General features: G+C 38.5%; 1 protein-coding gene across 2 annotated transcripts in view; it reads right to left on the reverse strand.

The window, feature by feature from the left end:
- Nucleotides 1-27,221, reverse strand: part of FAM171B (family with sequence similarity 171 member B) — an 81,441-nt gene that overhangs the window by 4,766 nt on the left and 49,454 nt on the right. For both annotated transcript variants that reach the window (XM_004004519.6, XM_042243646.2), the window contains exons 2-7: nt 21,428-21,661; nt 15,561-15,653; nt 12,117-12,275; nt 9,243-9,413; nt 4,705-4,821; nt 35-158 (exon numbers count right to left, since the gene is read on the reverse strand). In XM_004004519.6, coding sequence (XP_004004568.2) covers nt 35-158; nt 4,705-4,821; nt 9,243-9,413; nt 12,117-12,275; nt 15,561-15,653; nt 21,428-21,661 — 898 coding nt within the window. The remainder of the gene's footprint in view (nt 1-34; nt 159-4,704; nt 4,822-9,242; nt 9,414-12,116; nt 12,276-15,560; nt 15,654-21,427; nt 21,662-27,221) is intronic.

The following is a 27,221-nucleotide window of genomic DNA, read 5'->3' on the forward strand; positions in this document are numbered from 1 at the left end:
AGTTTGTGTTCACACACATTACTATTGTTCTTACCTGCAATAACAAAGAAGTACAGCAAAAAACCCAATGACAATGACTATTGTTCCTCCTAATATGGCGGTAAGAAATACTGTGTGGTAGGCAGTTATGTCCTTGGAATCTCCATTCATACCTGACCCTAAATAGTTCAAAATAAACAAAGAGAAAATATATTACTTTAGGTCAGACTTTCAACTGTGTCCTATCCTGGGTGAGGCAGATTAAAGATGTGTACACAGGTCTATTAATTTGTTCCCCTCCCATGGCAGGCTTCTCTGGGGATGGAAAATATTTTCCCCACCCCCGTTAGGCTTAATCAGTTGATTTGCTGTGCCCAGTGAAGTATGAGCACCTTAAATGAGGCTGTATAAATTGCCTGTCCTCTGCTAAGGTCTTCTACTCAGTGAAAAGTATATCCTAAAGTTTTGCTATTCTTTTAATCTAGGTTCTGGAATGAGAAAAATCTTAAAACTGAACCAAGTCAAGCCCAACAGTCACAAAATGAAAGCAACAAATAGAGAGCAGGCTTATTTGTTACTGATGGCTGAATGTTACAGAAAATGGACCAAGATGCTAAAGCCCTGCTGTTACAAAACTTAAAATATGTGACACTGGCTTCCAAGTCAAGCAGTAAGGAAATTGTTGCAGGAGGTAGTAAAAATAGTGACCAAAGTTATGTGGTAGCAAAATGTTTGCTGGAACAAAAGTATTTCTAATGAGAGCTTTGTGCAAAGAGGTTTTGAGATAGAATATAGTGAGCATTGATATTAGCTGCATTCAATTTAAAAAGAAAATGTACAGATAGAAAGAATTCTTTAAAATTCTTTAAAAAGAATTTGCTAAAGTAAATAAACAGGGATGAAAAGACCAATGAAAATGCAAAAATTGGGGGCCCTGAAGAATCAAAAGTTGTAACTCCTTCAGACAGGACTCTAGAATAACATGGCGCCATGATCCCCACAAGCTAAGCCCAGCAGAAGACGGTGACCCATTACTCTTTATGAGAACACATATATACAACGTTGTGGTAATTACTTTGTTGTTTTTGTACAGTTGCTAAGTCATGTCTGACTCTTTTGCAACCCCATGGACTGTAGCCCGCCAGGCTCCTCTGTCCATGGGATATTCCAGGCAAGAATACTTGAGCCAGTTGCCATTTCCTTCTCCAGAGGATCTTCCTAACCCCGGGATCACACCTGCGTCTCCTCCATTGCCAAGCAGATTGTTTACCGTGGGGCCACCAAGGAAGCCCCTGGAATTAGCTTAACTGCAGTAAAAGCAGACTAAGCATGGGGATGATCAGTGGAGGTTCTGAATATCCTGCATGAAAGTAGACGCAACTTACCTTGAGGTAATGTTTCAACATCACTAGGACTTCATTTGCTCAGAAATGTATACAAGTCTACTGATTAGTATCAACTGGATTCTAATGTGTATTGGGGGTGATGAGACACCTGATTTTCCACTCATCTCAACCATAAGAAAAAGTCCAGCATGAGGCTTTCAACTTCACCAAGGACGCTGGAAAGACTAAGGACACATAAAGACTTAGACCCTTTAACTTTTACATCATCTAAGTTGACCAAGGTATAGTGACATTAAAGGATTTGGAGAAGCAGTGTTTTGTTTATGCATTCAGACTTCGAAGCCAGAGTGCCTGAACTGGAATCCTGGCCTCACCCTTTCTGTGTGGTGTTGGGCAAGCTTCATTCACTTATGTCTCACTGCACAGCTGTCACACCTGTTACAATGATTAAATAAAACATTGAGAACAGTGTTTAGCACATGATAAGCACTCAGTAAGTGCTGGCTATATTATACCACTGTTGTTAAATGAAATGTCAAGATTATAGAAGGGGCATTCCAGTACTGAATACTCTTTTAACTGATAACTGATAATAAAATGTTTATCATATTGAGTAGGCAACCAAGCACAGCATTACACAATATGAAATTTCTTCAAAGAAAAAAGATAAGAGCAACAACTCTATCTGTAGATAACTATTTATGATCCAGAGCTGCAACAGAGTAAATAGTTAGACTATAATTGGGTGAAATTCAAGTTCTTCTCCAAAGAATATCTGCATATACGTTTTCACAATTGAGTAATGTAAGCAATTTTCACTCCACAGAATTCCAACAGAACTCACCTTTGGAATTAAGAGGCTGACACTGTTACATCTGTCCCAAATCTTAAGTGTATGACAACAGCAGAAAAGCATACAACTGCATGTGTGTGTGTGTGTGTGTGTGTGTGTATGCACATGCCCAAGAGAGGTTACAAAGTTAGAAAATTACAATACATTTTCATTGTGACATTTGAAAATAAATGGTACTTGTTTAATTCTATACTCAGCTACGTACTTACCTATAATAATATATGAAAAACTAATTGATTTTGATTTTTTGCACTTAATATTTTTTCTAGAAATTGGTTTAAGATTTATTTAAAAAACATATTTAGTAATATTATTAACCAAATTATAGCTTCAGCACACCGGACACTAGCCCATCACAAAACCAGTTTGATTGTACAGTAACATTTTCATCCTAAACTGTTTAGGGACCTGAGTGATCCTCATATTCAACTCCTGCAATTTAGGAAAAGGAAAACTAATACTCAGATGGGTAAGTACCTATTTCAAGCTCACCCTGTTGATTACTGTCAGAGCCAGAACTACAATCAAATTAAAGTTATCCATATTTCTCATATGGACCTTTCAAAAGCATAACTAGAAATTATCTAATAATCCTACATTTCTGTTAGTACTCTGATTCACACAAAATTGTTCCCAACATAAAAGCCAAAACAAAACTTCTATTTAAGAAAATTATTTCAGCTTTTATAATTCAGTCATCTTGCATAAATGGTATATTTTTAGTGGAAACCACATTTCTCTGTAAAACTCAAGTGCTCCTATAGTCATTTTTATCAGAAATGAAATAACTTGGATTTAGTTGAGTTGAAGTATTAAATACTAATTGTTCTTTTTCATCAATATTTTATAGTTGCAAATTTAGAATAGGATAAGATCAGACAGCTGGCAAGACTGCATGATATTTTGCACCACAAACAACAAAAGCAATCACCCTCTGGTTTCTGGATAAATAAACTCATAAGCACTACATTGAAACAAAAACAGAACATTCCTCACGATTATAATGGTTAATAGCTCATATTTCTTCTACTGAAATACTCTTGGCTTCATTTTTGAAACAAAGTCTTATTACCTTGCATGGTTTAAAAATGGAAGGCTGTCAAATGTAAAATGAAAATAAACTATATAAATAGTTTCGAAAAAACTAGGCAGCCATAACAAAGTTAGCTGATACACTGCTACTGAGAAATGAATGTAAAATGTTATCCGTATCCTGGATCAGGGGATGCACCGGGACTATTCCCGAACAGCATGAAATAGCCAGGTTGCAGCTGCCTTTCAGCTGGAAGCCAAGACACTAGCTAAACCAAAAGAATTACTTCTGACACGATTAAAGATGAAGGAGGGACATATGCATTCAGCTTTTACACTTTCCCTAAACTTTACAAAAATGACACTGAAAGTTTTGCTCTATCTTGTTTTTATAAATACACAGGTCCACAGGTTAAAGGAAAATGAGATCAAAGACCGGAGCAACAAGATGCTGACAGGTGGAAAGCTGACTTAGAGCGCGCAGCAGGGAAAACCAAGAAGCAACTCAACTTATACCAGCGAACACCCAGGAGGCCTAATGAGTGGTTGCCGGCCCACGGTGCAGCCAGTCTACATGATAGCTGGTTAGAGTATTTCTTCTTTTAAGATGACTTAATGGATGAGATATGCAAAGTTTGAGAATTTTGAGATATTTACACAACTCAAGATGTAGGATTTCTAAGTACAAAGTATATAGATAGATTGATACCATGTTAATTTGATACCAGTTAAATCAGGAAAAATGAAACACTTATTTCTCCTAAAATATGAATAAGACCATTCCTAGCACACAGCTCTTGGGTTTTGCCCACCTTCTGTTCACATGTCAAGCCAATCTTCATTTGGGCCATCACCTGTCTTATCCTATGAACACTGGGGACAGACACTATTATTCAACAGTCCCTCGTCCCCACCACACCCCCACCAATGATGATCTAAGTCTGAAAATTTTTTATCCCTAGAAAGATCAGGAACAGTGTGAGGAAAAGACTGCAAAGGGTTAGGATCAGCTGTCTTGAAGCAGCAATCTTCCAAAGACAGTGGCGCAGGTCTGCTAACTGGGTCCTCTAGGATTCCTGCCTTTTACAGTCTGCTCTTTCAGCCTTCCCTAGGATCCTGCAAACTCCTGATATCCTACTATATGTTTCTAATTATCCAAAATCTGCTCCTGGTGTTGGCAGTCAAAAGCTCTTAACTGATCTGGGTAGAATTCATTCATAAAAAGCAAACTAAGAAAATTCTTGATTTGAATAAACTTTGCACTTGCAGATTCATCAGGTATTACAGTTGTAAATGACCCTAGAGTTCATGGAACTTAATCTTTCCCTATATATCTGGAAAAAGTAAAATAAAGCTGAGATCAAAAGACTAGAAGCTTTTTCCAGTGTAATACAGTAAGTAGCAATGCTTAGAATAAAATGGGAAACTAATATCAGTTTTAGCATGACTATTTGGATTTTCTAAAGTTTATATTTTGTTTCATTTTTACCATACCTCTAGTTCCTGGAAGTGGAGCTGCTATCCAGTAGCCCAAATGTGGTGCATCATATGTCCATATTAAATGACTGTTATATTCCTTGACCATTCCCTGGCCATGATTTACCCACGCACCTAAAAAGGAAGGCAAATAAAAAGTAATAATCAGTTACCTTATATATCTTGAATGCTAACAGGAGTTTGCTGATAGTCATGTACAGAATACTTTGTAGGATATTTTCAAAGATGAAAACTGTGACAATATATTTTCATGGGATAATATATATCATAATATATATTATGTTAAATAGAATAATTTGATTTGTTATGACCAAAGGATATAAAATCAATATAAGTAAACTTTATATCATATATAAAATCAATATAAATTTTATATAAATATAAAAAGGGTATCTACTTAGGGAAACCATACTTTCCAAATAATGTCTAAATTGTGTATATTGAGATATGTCTTAGTAAGAATGTAATTAAATCCAAAATTATCAACAGATGGTTGTTACCTACTCTGGGGTTCTGATTAAATGCTTGTAGTATGTATTTTATGACCTTATTAATATTTTTATTAAATGCTGTTTTGTTCTAGTACTGCTGGCATGGTTATTTTAGAACTAAATGTCTTAAAAATTTAAAAAAGTACTATTCTGATTCATTTAAATATCAACCACAGAAAAAAGAAAGTAAAACCAATATCTTTTATGAAGTCCAGGATTACAAAGCTTGTTTATAAGTTTGGTCTATGTATTTGGTTTACTGATTCATTGTAATGATGTATATAGACAAACTTGAAATTATGGGAGTGAGTCAACCTGCTTTTTGAATAGTCATGTTATACTTAAGCAGTACATGTGATGAATCAATTCAAAAATTTTGCCACTGGAAGGTACATGAGAAACACAGGCTTTTTTCAGGAGAAACAGAAAACAGAACCCAAAGCAGATATTCTTCTTTAAAGTGTCTTGAAACAATTCTCTCATTCAACAATCAGGGGATTGAGGCCAGAATAAGTCAAGTGACTTGTTCAACGTCATATTGCTGGTAAATGGACCAGAATCCAGGTCTTACAGCTTTTAATCCACTGTTTTACAGAACTATACCACTGCAACACTGTGACTTACAATAAGAAATTTATATATATGGTCTTAAATCCCCAGTCCTGGCATAGAGCTCCTAAAAACCTTGTAATTCCCTATGTGATAAGATCCATAAAGGTGGAAAGAGTGTCTTTTCTTGTTGACAACAAGCCAATTTCAACCATGTCTGAGTATGTTAATGAGGTGAATTTTGGAAAGTCCCAGTGGATGGGGGCTGGTTGCCAGGGGATCCAACTGCATGTACCTTTCATCCCCACCCCCACATACCCCTCTGGAGAAGGGAGAGGTGCTGGAGCTTGAATTCAATCGTCAGTGTTCAAAGATTTAATCAAGCGTGGCTACATACTGTGGCCTCCACAAAAGCCCCTAAACTGCAGCGTTCAAAGAGCAGAGCTGGTGAACACGTGGAGGTGCTAGGAAGGTGATGCACCCAAGGAGAGAGCACTGAAGCTCCAAACCCCTTACGCTGTGTATCTCTTTCATCTGGCTGTTACCAAAGTGTATCCTTCTAGGAAACCGATAACCTAGCTAGTAAACTGTCTTCCTGTGAGCTGTTCTAGCAAGTTACCAAATGAAGAGAGGGTCACGGAAGCCTCCACTTTATAGCCAATCACAGCAGGAGCATGGCTGATAAGCTGGACTTGCAGTTGGCCTCTTGAGTTGCAGGCTGTGGGACCAAGCCTTTAACCTGCGGGATCTGACACTAACTTCAGGTAGATAGGGTCTCACTCAGTTCACTTCAGGCACTCAGTCAGGTCAGAGTCACTCAGTCGTGTCCGACTCTTTGCGACCCATGAATCATAGTACTCCAGGCCTCCCTGTCCATCACCAACTCCTGGAGTTTACTCAAACTCATGTCCATCGAGTTGGTGATGCCATCCAGCCATCTCATCCTCTGCCATCTCCTTCTCCTCCTGCCCCCAATCCTTCCCAGCATCAGAGTCTTTTCCAATGAGTCAACTCTTCGCATGAGGTGGCCAAAGTATTGGAGTTTCAGCCTCAGCATCAATCCTTCCAATGAACACCCAGGACTGATCCTTTAGGATGGACTGGCTGGATCTCCTTGAAGTCCAAGGGACTCTCAAGAGTCTTCTCCAACACCACAGTTCAAAAGCATCAATTCTTAGGCACTCAGCCTTCTTCACAGTCCAACTCTCACATCCATACATGACCACTGGAAAAACCATAGCCTTGACTAGACGGATCTTTGTTGGGAAAGTAATATCTCTGCTTTTCAATATGCTATCTAGGTTGGTCATAACTTTCCTTCCAAGGAGTAAATGTCTTTTAATTTCATGGCTGCAATCACCATCTGCAGTCCAACTCTTTGTGACCCCATGAACTGCAGCACACCAGGCCTCCCTGTCCATGACCAGCTCCCCGAATTTACTCAAACTCATGTCCATTGAGTCGGTGATGCCATCCAACCATCTCCTCCTCTGACATCCCCTTCTCCTCCCACCTTCAATCTTTCCCAGCATCAGGGTCTTTTCAAATGAGTCAGTTCTTCGCATTGGGTGGCCAAAGTACTGGTGTTTCAGCTTCAGCATCAGTCCTTCCAATGAACACCCAGGACTGATCTCCTTTAGGATGGACTGGTTGGATCTCCTTGCAGTCCAAGGGACTCTCAAGAGTCTTCTCCAACACCACAGTTCAGAAGCATCAATTCTTTGGCACTCAGCGTTCTTTATGGTCCAACTCTCACATCCATACATGACTACTGGAAAAACCACAGCTTTGACTAGACGGACCACTGAAGGCAATTTTCGGACACTTAGCTCATGTTGGAGGGTACAAGAAAAATACCCTCACATTTGGTGACCAGAAATGAAACTTTTGAGTGCAGAATAGAGTTGAAAGAAGAGTTTGTCCCTTACAACTACCTTTGTTATGTACATAATTTCCAGTCTTTTTAAAATAATATATCTGTTTTTATCTTCTGTAGTGAATGTGTTTGTGCCTCACTATCTACCTTTTCAGTTACAATGAAACTTCAATTAAAAGCCTCTTTGAGAATACACTGCTCCCTCTTCTTAGTCTGCATGATTAGTTTAGGGCTCCAGTCCCAGCGCCAACACATGACGAAGCCTAAATAAATCTATGAAATCTATTTGCAGGCCACAGACATTTGTTCTGAGATAGGCATGCAAACCTCCTCCTAGAAATGCAGTTAAGGGCTTGTGTACTAGCTACTAGGAAAAGAATTTCTCTACCTTTTGGACTTTAACCTGGCTAGTATAAAGTGAAAGCATCTACAGCCTTCCTGCCACTCCAAAGGGAAATCCTATTTCAGAAAGGTTATTAACACAGGAAACAGATGAGAGAGAAATCAAGTCCTACAAACCAGTCTAGTCTGTGCATTGTGACTTAATCCAACACAGTTCTACCCCTGGGCTTTTCAGTTGTCGGGGACTGATCATCTTTTTTTGTTTTTTGATAAGGACTCTCACTTTATTTACATGGAAAAACAAAACCAAGAGAAGCAGAAGAGAAAAATGCATCCAGTTGCTATTTAGGAGGCTAATCTCAAGAAACAAAATTGGTACCAAAGTGTTTTTTTTGGAAGATAATCAATCACTCTTTCTACCTTCATATATATAGAGAGACACAGAGAATACAATGTTATTTATTTTCATGAAATTTGCATAGTTTATTAATTGCTTTAGCCAAGCTTTTAGATATAAGTTTATATTGCCTATGAATCCACCTGCAATGCAGGAGACCCCAATTTGCTTCATGGGTCAGGAAGATCCCCTGGAGAAGGGATAAGCTCAGTATTCTTGGGCTTTGCTGGTGGCTCAGATGGTAAAGAATCCACCTGCAATATGGGAGGCCTGGGTATGATCGCTGGTGTGGGGACCATCCCCTGGTGGAGAGCACGGCAACCCACTCCAATATTCTTGCCAGGAGAATCCCCATGGACAGAGGAGCCTGGCATGCTACAGTCCATGGGGTCACAAAGAATTCGACACAACTGAGCCACTAAGCATTAGCACTATCGTAACAAAAACCCGTAAGAGCCTCAAAATATAAAACATGGGAATGTGAGTAAATAATGCTATTTTAAAATAATAGTGATATCATTTTCCCTACAATTTTATTATATTAATCAAAGTGGGGCCACTTTTGGTCACTGATAAAGTGCTTAAAATCATATTACTGATTTAGTGCTCTACTAAAGATAAAACATTCATATATAAATATTAATGTTTAAATAATAAGGTATATTAAAATTTAATATTCTATGCAAAATAGAAATTTGTCAATTATACCTTAATAAAGCTGAAATTTTAAAATAACAATAGCAACCTATTTCTTTTTTTTAATTTAATTTTTTTTAATTTTTATTTTTACTTTATTTTACTTTACAATACTATATAAGATAAACATTCAAATATTCAAAAAATTCAAAGTATTCAGAACCTTTTCCCATTGTTCACATACCTGTGTTCATATCAAATGTCCAGGCAGGTATGTGATCCCCTGCACTTACATCATTTGTATGTAGAAGAGGAAGAGAAATTTCAATAGAGCCATCCACCTTTACTTCTTTTCCTCCAGAATATATTTTCACACATATTGCAGCAAGAGGAGTTAACTCAATGCTTTCAAAACCTAAAAACAGAAGACAGTTCATTAAAATCATATGTAAAGCACAGACTCTAGTTATATATTAACAACAAACTAATATTGGCCTAAAATATCTAGTTCCTCTATTTCAACCAGAGTTATCCAGTGTAATACCAAATAGATACTAGGTTCTATTTAAAGATTTTTAAACTACAAAATGTATCATAAGTAAATGCTATATTTAAGTAATACTGAGACATCATGTTATGAGCCTAATGATCTAATTCTCTCAGACTCCTCTGATTTAATGTCACTGGAATCTAAACGGCAGGTTTTTTTTTGTTGTTTTTAACTTTCTATTTTACACTGGAGTATAGTTGGTTAAAAATGCTATGATAGTTTCAGGTGTACAGCAAAGTGATTCAGTTATACATATACATGTATCTATTAATTTTCTAATTCTTTTCCCATTTAGGTTGTTATCTAATATTGAGCAGGATCCCTGTGCTATCCAGTAGGGCCTTTGTTGGTTATCCATTTCAATAATTTGATGTTTTTAAAAACCTACAAAACCATCAGGAAGGCTGCCTCTCTGAGAAGGAGACATTTGAGCAGTGGCCAAATGACAGGTGCCATCCATGCAGGGACCTCAGAGAAGAGCCTTCCAGGCAGAAGAAACCAGGGCAAACCCCACATCAGAAGTGATCTTGGCATGTGTAAGAAGGAAGATGAGAGCGCACAGCGAGATGGAAACAGCATCAGGCTACGGAAAGGAATTCTAATTATCGCTGCCGCCGAACCTGGTAATATATCTCCAGTTATCAGACAGGGCAACCCCTGGCTTATCGGAGATCTTCTGTTAAATATAAGAGATTTAACCTTTGTAAATATCCTAAAATTCTATCCATAAGATAAGCAAAATAGTGCCATATATATTCTGTAGACTAGTTGCACTGGTAAGTAATGTACTATAAAAAGTACTATGTAAGTAATTATAATATCTCATATCAAACTGTAAAACCAGCTGGCTTTAACTCCACCCCTTGGTTCTGTGAAGTAAGTGGCTTCATATACTGAATGCATCTGAAACTGATGAGGTCATCACCCTATCATTTGGGATGAGGCCAACTAGAAGAAAAGGAAAAAAGAGTCTGAAAGACAATGAGGAGACTTTTAAAAAGCATTTTCATATTCACAGAACTCTAGAACTGTGTAATCAGTATATTAGCCATGAGCAACATGTGGCAATTTCAATTTAAATGAAATTATCAATTTAGTTCCTCAGTGCACTGGTTATATCTCAAGAGTTCAACTGCCACCTGTGGCTAACTGCTACCATATTGGGCAGGACAGAACATTCTCATCTGACACCATGGCTCTAGGACTTTTAAAATGTTAGCAGCGTCAGGACAATTGAAACGTCTAACGAACAATCTCCAAAGCAGGTGGCAGAGAAATGATGAAGGGCAGAACATAACTTCTTCCCACTGAATCTAATGAGTCTTGTTCATAAAAACCCTCCAGGGCAATATGAGCTTCATTTGTGATAGTGTATATTGGTTACCACACTTGTAATACTTTTAGCATCCTATAATTTATACCTGGAAAAATTTGGCAGGTGTCTGAGCTTGGCTTCCTCAAGCAGCAGACCCTGAAATAACACTTTGGAAGGAAGGAAGCACCCACCACTGAGGGAATGGAGGAGGACACAGAAGAAGGAAGGAAGCCAACACAGGATGTGTTCATGAAGAGGTGTGTACACTTTACGTACTCTTTTCTGTCACTGGTTGAGAGCCTGCCTCTTGTGAGGGTCACGTCTGCTTCCTGGGCCAGGGAATGCCCTTATGCAGAGTCACAGATACATGCAGTAGGAAACATTTAGGCTTGTAACAGAAGAGAGGGTCATCTGCCTGGGGTATCAATAACATCAGCTACAGCAGGTAGAAAAAATGCCTATCTAACCGTAACACCTATTTGCTGATTACTCTAATTTCTGACTAGTCCCCAAATGATATGGACCAAAAATTTGACTCATGTGAAACCATAAAAATTACAGATTGTCTGAGGTGACTTTAAAAACTGTGGCATTTCTTACTGGCAACAAGTGGTAGAAATGGTGGAACAAGCGTGGATGTACAGAGGAAAGATACAGCTTTTACAGGGGTCATTCATAAGTAAATTGTTAAATAAAATGTAAAATCCTATCACCTCCTTAATTTAGGTCATGACAGCCTTATATATTACTACTGTTGAATCTGAAAAATATATTTTTTCAATATTTACTCTTACTCAAAGTTTTTCAAATATTTCAAAATTCCCAATTGCTCACTCCAATCTACAAACTTTTTTGTTTCCAACAATTATTGACACTTCTGATCAGTTTGAGAATGATTGGTCAAATCATATGTCTAAACTTCTTAATCAAATTTCCACTTTTAAATGCATTTTTTAAGTTGCAAAATTTTACAGTAGACATTACTATTTTCTATAGTTTGTTTACCTCCTTTGAATAAAAATACCCTGTAAATTACATTCCCCATTAACTTGTAATTTATGCATAAGGTTCTGATATAATCTCTTTCATAATGTACTAGAATAAAAGGACTGCCTATAAACACTTTAATAACTATGTTTATGTTTCAAAAGTGATGTCTCCTCCAAAGTGCAAATTAATATCAGACATCTAAATAAATAGAATTTGAATATGTACTGTTTTTATAAAGAGATTATATAAAAATTAGGAAATACCTGACTTATTGAGAGTAATGCCGGTTGTATAGAGAAAATTATCCACTTTCAAAAACTGTTGTAGAACTGTAAGGTAGCCTGTAACATTGCTAATCTGATGGTTGTTGGGTAGTTTAATTAAGGCTTTTGAAAACTGAACACTTGGTTGAGATTTGGCATCTGGAAAAAGAAAACGTTATTAGCAACTAAAACAGATGCACAGTAAGCACAGCACTACTGCTCAGGACATGTTACTCTGAGTGAACCAGTTATTTCTAAAACATTACTAACATCTTATTATAATGATTATTTTATATTCAGATCTGAATAAACAAGAAATGCCCTTTTCTTTAACTCAAAGTCCTGCACTCAATATGCCAGCAAATTTGGAAAACTCAGCAGTGGCCACAGGACTGGAAAAGGTCAGCTTTCATTCCAATCCCAAAGAAAGGCAATGCCAAAGATGTTCAAACTACCACACAATTGCATTACTCTCACACGATAGCAAAGTAATGCTCAAAACTCTCCAGGCCAGGCTTCAACAGTACATGAACTGAGAACTTCCAGATGTTCAAGCTAGTTTTAGAAAAGGCAGAGGAACCAGAGATCAAATTGCCTACATCTGCTGGATCATCAGAAAAGCAAGAGAGTTCCAGAAAAACATTTATTTCTGCTTTATTGACTATGCCAAAGCCTTTGACCATGTGGATCACAAACTGTGGAAAATTCTTCAATAGATGGGATACCAGATCACCTGACCTGCCTTCTGAGAAATCTGTATGCAGGTCAGGAAGCAATAGTTAGAATAGGACATGGAACAACAGACTGGTTGCAAATCGGGAAAGGAGGACGTCAAGACTGTATATTGTCACCCTGCTTATTTAACTTATATGCAGAGTACATCATGAGAAATGCTGGGCTGGAAGAAGCACAAGCTGGAATCAAGATTGCTGGGACAAATATCAATAATCTCAGATATGCAGATGGCACCACCCTTATGGCAGAAAGTGAAGAAGAACTAAAGAGCCTCTTGATGAGAGTGAAAGACGAGAGTGAAAAAGTTGGCTTAACACTCAACATTCAGAAAACTAAGATCAGAGCATCTGGTCCCATCACTTCATGGCAAATAGATGGGGAAACAGTGGAAATGGTGGCTGACTTTATTTTTGGGGGCTCCAAAATCACTGCAGATGGTTACTGAAGCCATGAAATTAACACCCTTGCTCCCTGGAAGAAAAGTTATGACCACCTAGACAGCATATTAAAAAGCAGAGACATAACTCTGCCAACAAACGTCCTTCTAGTCAAAGCTATGGTTTTTCCAGTGGTCATGTATGGATGTGAGAGTTGGACTATAAAGAAAGCTGAGCGCTGAAGAATTGATGCTTTGAAACTGTGGTGTTGGAGAAAACTCTTGAGAGTCCCTTGGGCTGCAAGGAGATCAAACCAGTCAATCCTAAGGGAAATCAGTCCTGAAAATTCACTGGAAGGACTGATGCTGAAGCTGCAACTCCAATACTTTGTCCACCTGATGTGAAGAACTGACTCACTGAAAAGACTGATGTTGGGAAATATTGAAGGTGGGAGGAGAAGGGGATGACAGAGGATGAGATGGTTGGACGGCATCACCGACTTGATAGACATGAGTTAAAGTAAGCTCCGGGAGTTGGTGACGGACAGGGAAGCCTAGAGTGCTGCAGTCCATGAGCAAAGAGTCGGACACGACTGAGCAACTGAACTTAGATCACACAAGGCACCTTTAGCCTAGAGCCTGCATGAGCTTGATTCATCTGCACAGAGTTTATTCACCTTTGAGTTTCACTCTGGGGAACCACATGTTGACCCATGTGGCACATCTGGGGTTTCATTTCTGCAACAAGAGTAGAGGTACTGGAGCATGCTAGAGTGGGCTGAGAGCAATCCACAGCATCTCATTGTCCTCTTGACCACAGTGACTTGCTGAGTGATGGAACCTGTGCCAACCACAGTTAATGAGATGCAACGTGGATTTTGGGCTTCCCAGGCAGCAACAGCATAAAGAATCCACCTGCCAATGCAGAAGATGCAAGAGAATGGGTTCGATCCTTGGGTTGGGAAGATCCCCTGGAGTAGGAAATGGCAACCCACTCCAGTAATCTTGCCAGGAGATTCCCATGGACAGAGGAGCCTGGTGGGCTACAGTCTATGGGATCACAAAGAGTAGGACACAACTAAGCGTCTGAGCACAGACAATGTGAGTTTTGCTTGGACTTCTAGGGGCAAAGACATGCTCTTCCCTACTAGATTTAATGTAAGCAGGTATGTCCAGGAGTCGCAAAAGCCATTTTGTGACCAGAAATGAGAACTCATTTGAAAATAGACAATAAGGGGCAGAAAGCTGAAAAATGGAAAGAGTTTGAAGAGGCCAGTAAGGAGTAGGACTATGTCAAGATAATGGCCTTTCTCTGCACACATGCAGGTCCCATTTACTTTGTACCCTTCATACACAGCTCTGCATCCATCCTGCTGTGCACCAGCAAAATCAGTGCAAGAGTGAGAGATTCTACTACCTTGTTCAGTAAATTTCTCCAAGATGAATCAAGCCCCAGTTTTTTCCAAATGATAGTATTAGGTTTTGTTTAATACATTAGGACTAAATAAGATAGCTCCTAAAAATGAAGAATTTCAAAAACTGTTTTTTTTACCATGGCTCTTGTCTTGGACTCTAAGGTTTTCTGCCTTTACCAGTCATTCCTATTATGCTTTGGTTCTAAACATTGATTTCCCAAAAGAAATAAGTGAATTATTGTCATTGACAGAGGTTTTACATAATATGCAGTAAGAGTTGCAAAATGCTGGGATTTCCCCTAAGGACTAGTTAAGGGAGGGGAGGAGGTAGGTGAGGATGAAAGCTAGCATCTTCGAGGTTGCTAAGCAGAGTTGGAAAACACAGTTTGAATCACACCCCAAATCAGGCTTCCTGTATTCCTGCCCTTGGGACATGTGAGTGGGACAAATCATGTCTGCTCAGTAGATACTGGATTTCCCAGCCTCAGACCTTTCCTTCACAGGCAGCAAGATTAATGTCAGAGGCAAGAATGAAGGTGAGCTGCTGACGAGAATGCCCCCAAAGGCCTGAGTCCTTTCCCCAATTTTACCAACCACCAAAGCCCACCAAGAGCTGTGATTTGGGAAGAAGTTCAGAGACTCTTTCCAGTATTTCTGAAAATCAAATATTCTATTGAGGGTGGCTCAATGATAAAAGAGAATGATTCCCATTACACACAAAAAAATACGCATGCTATAGCTTGATAGTGAAATAAGAATCAGTTCAGATCAACTTAGAGTCAATACCAGTCATCCCAGTTCAATTTAAATTTTCCCCACCTTATAATCAACACTGATCCATTGGTGAAGTAGTACAGTTATACAATACAGTCACTTTCAAGTGTTTCCTTACTAGTTAAGAAGAAGTCGAGTACTTACCAGCTAATTTTCCAGTAATTAAAATAGTGTCTTCAAATAGCCATATATTTGCTTGGTTTTGTGGGAACAATGAAAGTGTAACTGATGAATATACTGTGAAATATAGCACAATTAGAATATTTTATTAGACATGGAGGTAAAACAGGGACAAAGATAGTTCTGCTCCAGCAGGCCCTAAAAATGTAGGAAAAACAAACTGTGTGATGGGAAAAGCAATTCAAAACAAAGCAAGAATAAATGTAAAATATAGAGGGAAAAAGGAACATAATAAAGTGAGAAGATTGGGCATCACTACTAATTCTTTTAAATTTCATACAATACTTTGTACCAAGATGACTAATGATGTTCTCTAACCCCATATATATGTGTGTGGTCAAGCTCAATGCTTAACCAACCCTCTGCTCTTTTCTCTATACAATCATTACTTATTCCTTCTTATAACTTTTAAAACCTTTTCTCCTGCCTCCATGATTTTAGGTTCTTAAAGGGGAGTACATCCATTCTTTTTTAACTTCCCACACAAAGGTTCAATGTTCTTCTTCACCGTGTGGCTCACCAAAGACTGAGCTGGCAAAGGATGAAACAGTTTAACATACACGTGATCCACAGGCAACCTTTGGTAGCAGGCAGGATGAGGCCGAACCTGTCTACAAGAGTAGCCATCTGAAATGACGGGTGGGATGAGTAAGTGCAGATCCCTGAAAGGTAACAATTCTTTCCAGATGAGGAGCAAGAGGCAGGGATAAAAGACCATCATTTTATAAGCAAGAACAAGTCAGATAAGCTTACCAATCCTGCAAAAGAAAAATGTTTTGAGGCATTACCTAAAGTACAAGTTCTCATGGATCTCTCTCCTCCAAGCAGTGTATTTAAATATCAACAGAAACTATACAATACCCCTAAATCACTTAAGAAAAGATAAAATACACTTGCCTGGGAATACTTTTAATTACAGCTTACTCTTAAAGGAAATATGAAAAAGAGGATAAAATATAAAACTATACAAAAATTATGGGTGGATGTAAAGCAAATTTTTCTTCTTAAATAGAAAAGGAAGACTACCAATGAAAGTAATTTTAATCCAGAAATTATTAATATTTAGACAGATTGTTGGATTGGAGAGGAGGTGGTAGGATAATAGCTTGGACCTTGAGATGACTGGATCCCAGACATGGATGCTTTCTTAGTCCCAGGTGTTGAAAGGGGCTACCCTGACAGCTTTTTCAGTAAAAGCCCTGGTGTCTTTTACTGACATGAATGAATTCTTAGCACATAAAAGGTATCATTCCTTATTACTTTACATATTTTTCCTACTTTTAAAAATTATGGTGAAATTTATCTTTTATGACATCATTCATTGCTTTTCAGTTTAAAAAGACCATCCTAAAAAAAGTTTAGTTTATTATATTAAATATAATTTTCCACATTTGAACTCTTTGAGCAATATATTTTGGAATATGGATTCAAATTAATTTACTGCAAATGGTTAGCAAAATATTCCAGTATTACTTATTGAATATGCAGCTTTTTCCTCAATGATTTATAATGGTTCCTTACCATAGATTATATATTCAAAAGCAGAGACATTACTTTGCTGACTAAGGTCCGTCTAGTCAAGGCTATGGTTTTTCCTGTGGTCGTGTATGGATGTGAGAGTTGGACTGTGAAGAAGGCTGAGTGCTGAAGAATTGATGCTTTTGAACTGTGGTGTTGAGGAAGACTCTTGAGAGTCCCTTGGACTGCGAGGAGATCCAACCAGTCCATTCTGAAGGAGATCAGCCCTGGGATTTCTTTGGAAGGAATGATGCTAAAGCTGAAACTCCAGTACTTTGGCCACCTCATGTGAAGAGTTGCCTAATTGGAAAAGACTCTGATGCTGGGAGGGATTAGGGGCAGGAGGAGAAGCGGATGACCGAGGATGAGATGGCTGGATGGCATCACAAACTCGATGGACGTGAGTCTGAGTGAACTCCGGGAGATGGTGATGGACAGGGAGGCCTGGCGTGCTGCGATTCATGGGGTCGCAAAGAGTCAGACACAACTGAGCAACTGAACTGAACTCCCGTAGATTATATTTTTTATACCTACTAGTATCTGATTTGTATTACAGTACAAATCATAGTAAAATATCACAGTAAATCTGTAGCTAGATATTTTAGTTATCTGGAATTTCAAACTGCCTCTAGTAAATCTCTTAAAACTTCAGGTATTTTTACACATTTATTCTTCAAGAATTATTTTGCCAAGTATTTTGCTAATGCATTAAATCTGTAAATTAATATGGGAAGAATTAAAATCTTCACAATATCCAGGGTATGAAAAATATTTTTCCAGTTATCTGGTGTTTTAGTTGATTTTTTTTTCTAGTTCTATCAGTAACATATGGTAATTTTCCTCCCCACAGTTACTTCACTTTTTTTGTAGGTTTCCCTTCTCATATTGTTCTGAGAAGCATTTATTTTCCTTTTTCCTAATTGGTTATCACCTCTAGTATGTTAAACATACCAGAACATCTATTGATTTTTACCAGTGCTAACTTTCAGTTTTCCAAGGATATGATCATAACCACAAATAATGGCTTTGATTCTTCCTAATAGCTCTCCTCTTTTTTACCTGTTAATATCTTTTTGTTCTGATGAGAACTTCTACTACAATGTAAAATAATATAGATATCTGTATTTAGTTTCTTACTTTAGTAGGATCACCTCTAATATTTTATGCTTAGTATGACTTTAAGATATCTAAGTATATCTTTGTGGTCCTAGTTTTTAAAGAGTTTATTCTTGGTTACGCATGAATGGTGAACTTACAAAATACATTTCAGGCATTTGTTGATATTATCACATACGTGTTCTAATTTGTTCTAATTGTTGTTGTTCGGTCGCTCAGTCGTGTCTGACTCTTTGAGACCCAATGGACTGCAGCACACCAGGCTCTCCTGTCCTTCATCATCTCCCAGAGCTTGCTCAAACTCGTGTCCATTAAGCCAGTGATGCCATCCAACCATCTCACTCTCTGTTGTCCCCTTCTCCTCCCACCCTCAATCTTTCCCAGCATCAGCGTCTTTCCTAATGAGTCGGCTCTTTGCATCAGGTGGCCAAAATACTGGAGCTTCAGTTTCAGCATCAGTCCCTCCAGTGAAAATTCAGGATTGATTTCCTTTAGGATGGACTGGCTTGATCTCCTTGTTGTCCAAGGGACTCTCAAGAGTCTTCTCCAACACCACAGTTCAAAAGTATGAATTCTTCAGCACTCAGCTTTCTTCATGGTCCAACTCTCACATCCATACACAACTACTAGAAAAACCATTGCTGACTCTGCTTTTTAACATGCTCTCTAGGTTTTTCATAGCTTTTCTTCCAAGGAGCAAGTGTCTTTTAATTTCATGGCTGTAGTCACCATCCACAGTGATTTTGGAGCCCAAGAAAATAAAATCTGTCTGTGTCCATTGTTTCCCCATCTATTTGCCATGAAGTGATGGGACTAGATGCCATGATCTTTATTTTTTTTGAATGTTCCCTGGTGGTTCATACAGTAAAAGAATCTGTCTGTACTGCAGAAGATATACATTTGATCCCTGGGTTGGGAAGATCCCCTGGAGAAAGGAATGGTAATCCAATCCAGTATTCTTGCCTGGAGAATTCCATGGACAGAGGAGCCTGGTGGGCTAAGTCCTGCTGCTGCTGCTAAGTCACTTCAGTCGTGCCTGACTCTGTGTGACCCCATAGATGGCAGCCCACCAGGCTCCCCCGTTCCTGGGATTCTCCAGGCAAGAACACTGGAGTGGGTTGCCATTTCCTTCTCCAATGCATGAAAGTGAAAAGTGAAAGTGAAGTTGCTCAGTCATGTCCGACTCTTAGCGACCCCATTGACTGCAGCCTACCAGGCTTCTCCACCCATGGGATTTTCCAGGCAAGAGTACTGGAGTGGGGTGCCATTGCCTTCTCCGGGGCTAAGTCCATGGGGTCACAAAGAGTTGGACACAACTGAGCAACTAACACTTGACTTTTACTCTCCTCTTTCACCTTCATCAAGAGGCTCTTTAGTTCCTCTTCACTTTCTGCCATAACAGTGGTGTCATCTGCACATCTGAGGTTATTGATAGTTCTCCTGGCAATCTTGATTCCAGCTTGTTCTAATAGTATGATATATAAAGTTAATAAAGTCTGACATCTGTATAGTCCTGCAAAGAAGAAAAATTCTACTTGGTCTGGACAGTATGCTATATTTAAATAATGGTGAAATTCTTTTTCACTATTCTGCTTAGGATTTTTGCATTTCAAGCTACAGGTAAGATTGACCTATAGAGGGGTGTGTAAATGAGAAAGAGTATGCTCACAAGAGGGCATTTAATTTTACATTACCTTTGTTAGGTCTCAGGATCAAGGCTGTACTGATTGATATGGTAGAATGACCTGCGGTACTTTTCCTTATAGCCTTAGAAGTTATTTTCATCTAGGACATTTTATACATGATTAATTTACCTCATCTAAAAGCAATAATCATTTACATAATAACAAAACTGTTCGTTTTATTGGATTTTTAAGACATTTGCCGTCAAATTTGTTATTGATAACTTTTATGATTTTTAAAGCTTTTACATATTTTTGTCAACTATTTCTTTATATTTTTCTATCATATGCCAATATACTTCTATTTTTATTATTTTCTTTCCCAATAGTTGGTTTTTCCTTTCATTGTTTTCCTCACTTTTGCTGAATGAATAGTTGTGCTTAAAAAAAATTAAATCATTTGAGACCATGAATTTATCTCAACCATATCCCTATACAGATTTTCTAGTCATTATTTTCTAGAATTTTACTCATGTGAATCTTATTAAATTATCTAATTTTTCATTTCTTTCTCAATCTAATTTTAAATAGTTCAATAATTCAAATGTTTCCAATACGAAACTATAATATCTAAAATTTAACAAGAACATTAAAATATAAAATTTTTGAAAAGACTGATTGCCTAATGGATCATCCTTCCAATCAGACTTGTATTCTGGAAACTGGTTGACCATTTCCCCCCCAATATGCAGTTAGTTATACTGTGGTAGTCACTCAGTAGTGTCCGACTCTTTGCGACCCACGGACTGTAGCCCACCAGGCTCCTCTGTCCATGGGATTCTCCAAGCAAGAATACTGGAGTGGGCTGCCATTTCCTTCTCCAAATTAGTGATACTAAGTCCTACCAATTTTTTCCAGCTTTATTGAGACATAACTGACACCTAACATCATAGAACCTTAAGGTATACAATGATATGATATGTGTATATATTATAAAGTGATTACCATAATAAATACTGATTCTTTCTCTAGTATGCCTCTTATATGCTTACCTCTCCTTTTATCTCCTTTCTTACATCAGGCTACCCTTATAGTCCCTCAGCACAGCCAGTTTCATAGCCAGATAACCCTGAATCTATTTTAGCCCTGCTGTTGACCTATTCCCTATGCACTGTAAACTCAAGTTTCTAAACAACTTAAATTCATGTGTTCAAGAATCTATAAGAATGGCTTTATTAGTCATCATGTAAATCTAAACTGTTCATCTACCTTTTGAGAAGGTCCCTTCATCAATACTTTGGCCCTTCCTAATCCTGTAGGCATGCCACACCCCCTACCCCCACACACACCTGCAGACAAGTTTTGTACCAGAGCAGAGCTGTTTCTCAGGATTCCTTCAGGCCTCTGCAGAAGGAAAAAGGCCTTCATGTTTTCTTCAAACTGGCACGCCTTTCTAATCTCCTTATACTGGCTTCACATAGACAGTCATATTTTCAGTTTACCAGAACAAGCACTTCTCAAAGAGTAAAAAATCATTTACATTTAGTGAAGGCAAAACACTATTTAAGTGCTTACTTGGCATTCTTCTGGTCTTCCAAGGTAGAGGCGTCAACACGTAGCCATCTTTGTAAGCAATAATGGTTAAGCTGAGTCCTAACTTGTAGGGTACTCTTATCAACACTGCTCCATTGTTTCTCGTTACTGTGGAATTTGTCTTTGTGTAGTTTACAAACACTTCTACAACTGCTTGACTCAGGTACTGACGACTGATGATGTCATTCACCTGGACTTTCAGCATAAATACAGACACTAGAAAAGACAGAAAATCACAGCACATTAAATCCTGGAAAGCATGTCACTATACTGTAAAATGTCATTTAAAACAGCTGAACAATACAAAACTGCTGAAAAACTTAGAAGATACACACATATGGATGGATAGAAAGGTGTTAAACATTCCACCAAATTCATCCTTCCTAAAACTGATTAAATTGAATATTATTAATACGGTATAGTGTTATCACTATTTTCTCTGCCAGTTAAAAGGAAAAGAAGGGACAATAGTGAATAATGGAAAGTGAGAATAGTAAATAATGCAAAGACAGCTTCTGGCTTCAGGAAAATTTTTACTTTTTATGACTAATTTCTAATATTATCAAGTTACATAGATTTAATACTAATAAAATACAGTCAAAGGTCTTAGAATAAAATGCTATTCACCAAACCCATTAGTGCACGGATAGCTCTTTTATTTTGCTCTGTTGTCTGGAAAGCAAAGGATGTGTTTTAGTTCCAAATTACAAAATATCAAACCAAAATCTCAAATGGACCTAGAGAATATTATCTTTAGCGAAATAAGTCAGTGATATATAAATACTATAATATTACTTATACACAAAATCTAAATAATAATACAAATGAACATAGACCCCAAAGAAGCAAACTCACAGACACAGAAAATAAGATAACCAATGGTGAGAGGGAAGCTGAGGGTACAAATTAGAGGTATGGGGTTAACAAACTACTATTCATAAAATAGATAAGCAACAAGAATGTGTTGTATTGCACAAGGAATTACAGCCATTATCTTGTAATAACCTATAACGGAATAAAATCTACAAAAATACTGAATCACTAGGCTATACTGCTAAAACTAATACTGTAGATCAACTATGTGGGTGTGCTAAGTTGCTTCAGTCATGGCCAACTCTTTGCGACCCTATGGACTGTAGCCCATCAGGCTCCTCTGTCCACAGGATTCCCCAGGCAAGAATACCGGAGTGAGTTGTCATGCCCTCCTCCAGGAGGTCTTCCTGACCCAAGGATCTAACCCACATCTCTGAAGTCTCCTGCACTGGCAGGTACACTTACCCCTAGCTCCACCTTAAGTTACAAAAAATTTTACTTATCTATTCTTTGTTAAAATAATCGAGACTTTAAATTGCTTTTGGATCATAACAAAGGCATTTAGATCAAAACAGAATTGTCAAAAATAGAACCATTAAATTCTTATATAACGCTAATTAAAAATAAAAAAGTAATCACAAACACATGCCGGTGCCAGACCATGGCTGCAAATTCAAGTGGGAAATACAACTCTTGGCAAAATAATAAAAGGTTGCAATAAAAATGGCACGATGAGCTTCTGAACCAGATGTCTTTGTATAGGTGCACCTAGTACAATGAACTAGGCATAAAGGACAAGTAGCTGCTGCTCAATCTAAAGTAAATACCCCAGCCACCTGCCCCTAAACCCCGAGACAAAACTGACTGAGCCACTGGCATAAAGCATCGAACTAATGCAAACTCCAGGAGACAGAGGAGGACAGAGGAGCCTGGTAGGCTGCAGTCCACGGGTTCACAAAGAGTCAAACACAACTCAGTGACTGAACAACAACAAAACCGCAGGCCAGACAGTCTGTCAGGCCCTTGAAATGTTGATTAAAGATACACAGAGGCTAACAGTTGATGAAGCTGAATCATCTCTGGGAGTCTACAAGCTCCCCCACTCTGTGCTTCCCTCTCCTTCAAGAAGATGGGTTGTACAGCCCCTCCTGGTGATCTGTGAGCTGTATCAAACTCCCCCAAATCTTAGAGCACGAGTTGGGTTCTATTGCTTGTTTCCAAAGCAAGTAGCTTAAATGACATAGGACACAACTGTAAGTACAGAATATTTTATTCCTCAGATGGTAAAGAATCTGACTGTAATGCAAGAGACCTGGGTTCAATCCCTGGGTTGGGAAGATCCCTAGGAAAAGGCAATGGCTACCCGCTCAAATATTCTTACCTGGAGAATTCCATGGACAGAAGAGCATGGCAGACTACAGTCCATGGGGTCACAAAGAGTCAGACACGACTGAGCAACTAACCCTTTCACTTTTTTCACTTTTCACCCTATCTTCCATAAGAGAAAGAGAAGGAGGGAAGGATAATGTACCAAAATCAGATAAACCATATAAGAAGAACACTGCACATTACTATGGTTTTTCCAGTGGTCATGTATGGATGTGAGAGTCGGACTGGAAAGAAAGCTGAGCGCCAAAGAATTGATGCTGTGGTGTTGGAGAAGACTCTTGAGAGTCCCTTGGACTGCAAGGAGATCCAACCAGTCCATCCTAAAGGAAATCAGTCCTGGGTGTTCATTGGAGGGACTGATGCTGAAGCTGAAACTCTAATACTTTGGCCACCTGATGTGAAGAACTGACTCATTGAAAAGACTGTGATACTGGGAAAGACTGAGGGCAGGAGAAGAAGGGGACAGCAGAGGATGAGATGGTTGGATGGCCTCACTGACTCAATGGACATGGGTTTGGGTGGACTCCGGGAGTTGGTGATGGACAGAGAGGCCTGGCGTGCTGCGGTTCATGGGGTCGCAAAGAGTTGGACACGACTGAGCAACTGAACTGAACTGAACTCGAAGATAAGGAAACTAATAATTTTAAAAGCTTTTAAAATTTGGTGATGGGCCTTATTCAAACCAAATGTACTTCAATGGTTCCTTCAACAGCATTTTCAGGAATGGGACCCAATAGGTAATTTTTATTAATTTGTTTGCACCAAAGATTAGTTTCAGAAATTCTCAGAGCCTTTGGATTTACAGGCAAAGTCCAAGTGTAGTAAGATTCTAAACTAAATTAATTAAAAACTCTGCATATTCCATCTGTTCCATCTTTGTAAAAGTACAGTTGCCAAAATAAGACATTCAAAAACCTCCTGGCGTTCTGAAACTGGGTTTGATTCACAAAATGTCTTCCAATCCAGAATGGATGTTTTTATTTTTTTCACATGTACTAATAATGTTAATAAATCTGATGAGAAATGAGTATCAAATTAAAAAAAAAAACAACAACTTGCAAAGGTCAAATCTTTGCTATCAAAATCACAGCCTCTCTCTCTCTGAGGAAATCTCCTATATCTATACCTTAGTTTGCCTGACAGACTGAGGATATAATGTAGGCCTGACCAAAAGTGTCTTTCTAGCTCAAATGGGAAAAAATTAGTATTTGCGTAACACACAGACACACACACACACACACACACACATACATTTGCGTAACACACACACACACAGAGACACACACACACACAGACACACACAGACACACACACAGAGACACACACACAGACACACACACACACACACAGACACACACACACACACGCACTCTCTTCCCCCAGGCCCAGTACTAGAAACTTTATACGTTGTCCAATTTCATCTTAAGACTTCTCCCATTTTAAGGCAAGAAAACTGAGGCAAACACTGAGCAGCTAACAGAGCACAGGCAGGATTAACAGGTTCAGTTTACTCCAAGTTCCACGTGTTTACTGTACTTTCTCTCTCACCAAAAAGCCTTAGGAATTTGGTTTCCACCATATTTACTAGTTTCTGCTTTCAGAGTCCCTTGGACATCAAAGAGATCAAACCAGTCAATCCTAAAGGAAATCAACCCTGAATACTCATTGGAAGGACTGATGCACAAACTAAAGCTTCAGCATTTTGGCCACCTGATGGGAAGAGCCGACTCACTGGAAAAGCCATTGATGCTCTCTGAGAAAGATTGAAGGCAGAAGGAGAAGGGGGTGACAGAGGATGAGATGGTTGGATGGCATCACCAATTCAATAGACATGAACTTGGGCAAACTTGGGCAAAGACCAGGAGGCCCGGAGTGCTGTAGTGCATGGGGTTGCAAAGAGTCGGACATGACTTGGCAACTGAAAAACAACAAAATATTCACTAGCTTATTTCCTCCCAACCAGAGAAGGAAGTCCTCATTTGCTGACCCTCTGAGCCACCCACCACCTCCTTCAGCTTGGTTTTTCTGGCCCCAGCATAAGCAGCAGCAAAAAACAGCATTAAAAAAAAACAACAAAACCTAAAACAAAATATTGGCTGAAAGCCTAGTTCTAGAAGTTAAAGAGGCACAAACAACTCTTTTTCCTTCAAATAAAAAATTATAAAGAATTGTCTGCCATGACTTAAAAAACAGGATGCTTCTGACTTCTGTGATGTCAACAGTCTGATCAGGCAAATGGTACTGGTAGCCAGAAGTAATATATAGCCATCATAATCCCCCTCACTAGCTTTCTCCTCCAACAAAAGCACTCTGGCATTTAGACTGGGCAGATTGTGTGGTTAAATATATGATTTTCCACCAGAGCTTCTCCGATAATCTACCTACTGTTCTCCATTGTATTTTTCAGCTCTCCATGCCTATTAGTATTTTCTCTGTCACTTAATTATAATCATTATGTCTTGCCCACACAATCTTCTTTTCAATATGTCAGCACTGGTTTAAGAATGGTTCAATATCAAATGATTTCAACTGCGCCCTTAGAAAACATATAATCTAAACACTGAAAGAAACAAGTAAAAATAAAATATACATGCATGAGCAAGACCCTAAGGTTGCTGGCAAAGATTTAACCATTTAGCACGTGATTAGAAGCATTAAGTAATGAGAAACACTAAAATTCAAAAGACTGCTAAGTAGGTATAAAGAAATGGTCTTGAAAAAGCTTATTAGAATCAACACTGTATTATGGTTTTGCTATAGGGTATGCTGCTAAGTCACTTTAGTCGTGTCTGACTCTGTGTGACCCCACAGATGGCAGCCCACCAGGCTTCCCCATCCCTGGGATTCTCCAGGTAAGAACACTGGGGTGGGTTGCCTTTTCCTTCTCCAATGCATGAAAGTAAAAAGTGAAAGTCAAGTCGCTCAATCATGTCCGACTCTTAGTGACCCCATGGACTGCAGCCTACCAGGCTCCTCCGTCCATGGGATTTTCCAGGAAAGAGCACTGGAGTGGGGTGCCATTGCCTTCTCTGACTATAGGGTATAGACAGGTAAAACTCAAAATCCAGAAAGGACTAAAACAAAAGGTACTGCTAGCCATTTATCTGGCAACATCTGGAGTAGGGTGGGCTGAGAAATTACAACCCCACTTCTTTCCAAGAGAATCTGACATCTTATTATGTTGTTACTATTATGTAGGTTACAAATGTACCTATGGAGAAACTTTATTTTCAGATTTCTCTGGTACAAAAACTAGCTACTTCTTTTCAACTATGTATAAAGCATCTACAATAATTTCATTTAATATACAATTTTTTTCTCTCTAGGAATATAATGCTAAAAATACACTAAGTATACAAAGTTTTTATAAACAGATCACAGATGAAATTTAGTATTTTAACAATGAAGACTTTTAAACTTTGAGGTTTATGCATTCTAAATGAGAACTACTAAAAAATGAAAAACACAAAATATAGTGAAAGAACTTGTTGGGAACAATTAGAAACGTTTACCTACATTCATTCAGTTAACAAATGTTTACTGATAGTCTGCTTTGGCCAGATCTGCACCAGGA

The sequence above is a fragment of the Ovis aries genome, chromosome 2, assembly GCF_016772045.2.
Source record: "Ovis aries strain OAR_USU_Benz2616 breed Rambouillet chromosome 2, ARS-UI_Ramb_v3.0, whole genome shotgun sequence".
In the NCBI taxonomy this organism is placed as follows: Eukaryota; Metazoa; Chordata; class Mammalia; order Artiodactyla; family Bovidae; genus Ovis; species Ovis aries.